At 37.7% G+C, this 3117-nt stretch overlaps 1 protein-coding gene across 1 annotated transcript; it reads right to left on the bottom strand.

Moving 5' to 3' along the window:
* Positions 1–257: 257 nt before the first annotated feature.
* LOC141674782 (uncharacterized) lies at positions 258–1655 on the bottom strand. Its single transcript, XM_074481482.1, has 2 exons — positions 907–1655; positions 258–309 (listed from the first exon to the last, which is right to left on the bottom strand). Exons 1-2 carry the CDS (start codon positions 1653–1655, stop codon positions 258–260), a joined length of 801 nt encoding a protein of 266 aa, XP_074337583.1.
* Positions 1656–3117: the final 1462 nt, after the last annotated feature.

The raw sequence follows: 3117 nt of genomic DNA, 5'->3' as shown, positions 1-3117 counted from the left end.
TCCCCCTCAAGATGATATGTAGAAAATTGAGCCTTTTTCACCTCTGAATACTCCAAGACAATGAAAATTTTCTCCATGTGATATATCCAAGCTTCAGCATCGATGGGAGTCTTGGCCTCCTTAAAACAATTGGGTCTTTACTTCATAAACTGATCAAACATAGTTTGACCATCTCGATGTTGCTCGTTAGTAGTGGGATTCTTCCCACGTTGAACTTCCCGCAACATCTCCATAAAAGTACTCCTATCCATAACAATCTACTGATTATCATTCCCCCCAATATTTTGACTACTGCTACCTCTTGCCATCCTGCACAAAATTTTATGAGTGCACAAACACATATATAACAAAATCATAAATCTACCCGTATGAAGTCAACCCAAAACTCACACGTCAAATGCTAAAGGACAGTCTACAGAAACTATAACCTAAGCTCTGATACCAACGTTGTAACACCCCACTTAGACAAGTAGAGGCTACAAAAGCTAAGCTTTATTTAATAATGGAAGTAAAAACAAGCTAAACATAATTTATTAAGCTAACAAAAGTTCAAAAGATCCAAAATAAAGTTCTCTAACAAGATCCAAAATAATATGGAATAAAACATGTCCTTGACTTTATTTTCAACTAGATAAACAAGCTAAAATCTGGGCAGCACTCATCACACCCCCGCTTTACCCCCGACTACCCGTGGAAAGAAATAAATACGAGTGTGCCAAATGCCTAGTACGAATATATCATTAAAAGATAAAGCAACAGAAAATATATTTGATTTTAACAATTAGCCAAGAAGATGAGTAATATGACAGTAATTATTTAGAATCAAGGAATAAACTAATCCAAACAAAATCAAAGAAATGGATGAGAACAAGTATGGTGGGTACTAATAAGGGCATCTTATAAAACCTCTGCTTGCTAGTAACTCTATAAGGTGCCTTGGAAATAGGTAGTGCATCTGGTAACAAATCGATAGAAAATTCTATTTCTCTTTCGTGCGGAAGACCCTCCAAATCTTTGGGAAATACATCTGAAAACTCATGAACAACAAGAACATCTTCAAACTCTGGCTGCACCTTGGACGTGTCAATCACATGAGCCAAAAATCCTTCAGATCCATGAGCAACCATCTTCTTAGCCTTGATGGCCGAAATGAATTTTCCACAACCGCTAGGCTTAGAACCCTGAAACACGAACTCGGGCGAATTGGAGTCGCCAAAAATTATTCTTTTTCCTGGACAATCAATTGTAGATTTGTGTCGCTCCAGCCAATCCATCCCTAGTATGATATCAAAGTCCCTCATCTGAATAGGTAAGAGATCTACAAGTAGTTCTCTATCGTCTACTCTAACTACACAATCAAGATACTGGGAATTCACAAGTATAGTTACACCTATAGGAGTGCCAACAGAAAAATCTGATATAAGTGCAGTGGATGCAATGTCTAAGTGTTTAGCATAAGATGTAGAGACAAATGAATGTATAGCTCCAGTATCAAATAAGACTATAGCATTTTCATTACCGACAGAAAGTGATCCTGAAATGGTACTTGGAGTACTTGCAGCATCTTTTGTAGTGACAAAAAACACACGACCGGAAGTCTTCTGGCTGCTTTTCTCTCCCTGTCCTCTACGATCCCAAGGCTTCTTTGGTGGCATCTAACGGTCTCGAATAGTGTGACCCTTCTTTTCATAATTGAAGCATGCTCTAGTAGCCCAATAGCAAGTGCTTCCTCCATGCATTTTTTCACAATGCTCACACTTAGATGCTTCCTTATTTCCAGTTTGGTTGAAAGACCTCTTTTGCTCATTTCCTTGATTTCCATTCTTTTGCTGAAAATTACGAGTATTATATCTCTGATTATTTGATTTGAATCTACCTGAAGACCCACCATTTATCTGAAATCCTTGTCGATGATCGGAAAATTCCTCTTCCCTTTTTCTTTTCTGATTTTGCATGTCTCGTTTCTTGAGAAAGTCAGCCTGATGAAGCTCTTGATCCAGCACTATGAACCAAGGTATCCATGGATGTGTAGCGGTTAGTGATAATATGGTTATGGATGGAATTCTTCAATGCCCACATAAACTTCATGATTTTATCCACTTCTGACCCAGCCACAGATCTAGCATAACCAGCTAACCTCTGAAATCTGACTTGAAAGTCTGCCACCGACTCATCATCTCTCTGAGTAATAATCTGATACTCCCTTACATATTCCTCACGTATGCTGGTTGGAAAGTACCTCTGGTCAAACTGAGTTTTGAATACATGCCAAGTAAGAGTATTTTCATAGCCAGGTGCATGCGAGGCTACCATAGACTTCCACCAAGTATTAGCATCCCCCTCAAGACGATAAGTAGAAAATCGTGCCTTTTCCACCTCTGAACACTTCAAGACCCTGAACAATTGGGTCTTTGCTTCATAAAACGATCAAACATAGTTTGACCATCTCGATCTTGCCCGTTAGCAGTGGGATTCTGCCCACGCTGAACTTCCCGCAACATCTCCATAAAAGTACTCCTATCTATAACAATCTGCTGATTATCATTCCCCCCAGTATTTCGACCACTGCTACCTCTTGCCGTCCTACACAAAATTTTATTAGTGCACAAAGACATATATCACAAAATCATATCCAAAATCTTAAATCTACCTGTATGAAGTCAACCCAAAACTCATAGGTCAAATCCTAAAGGACAGTCTAAAGAAACTATAACCTATGCTCTGATACCAATGTTGTAATACCCCACTTAAACTAGTAGAGGCTACACAAGCTAAGCCTTATTTATTAATGGAAGTAAAAATATACTAAATATAATTTATTAAGCTAATAAAAGTTTAAAAAATCCAAAATAAAGTTCTCTAACAAGATCCAAAATAATATGGAATAAAACATGTCCATGACTTTATTTTCAACTAGATAAACAAGCTAAAATCTGGGCAGCACTCATCATACCCCCGCTTTACCCCCGACTACCTGTGGAAAGAAATAAATACGAGTGAGCCAAATGCCTAGTACGAATATATCATTAAAAGATAAAGCAAAAGAATATATTTGATGTTAACAATTAGCCAAGAAGATGAGTAATATGACAGTAATTATTTAGAATCAAGGAACAA

Source organism: Apium graveolens, chromosome 7, assembly GCF_009905375.1.
Source record: "Apium graveolens cultivar Ventura chromosome 7, ASM990537v1, whole genome shotgun sequence".
Lineage (NCBI taxonomy): Eukaryota > Viridiplantae > Streptophyta > Magnoliopsida > Apiales > Apiaceae > Apium > Apium graveolens.
The sequence above is the reverse complement of the archived record's forward strand: the minus strand, read 5'-3'. Positions and strand labels throughout refer to the sequence as shown.

Excerpts from the sequence above, each read along its gene's own strand:
- LOC141674782 (XM_074481482.1), bottom strand. The coding sequence starts at position 1,655 with ATGCCACCAAAGAAGCCTTGGGATCGTAGAGGACAGGGAGAGAAAAGC. Across the intron at positions 310-906 it reads AGAGTTACTAGCAAGCAGAG|GATGGCAAGAGGTAGCAGTA; the intron begins GTTTTATAAGAT and ends AATTTTGTGCAG.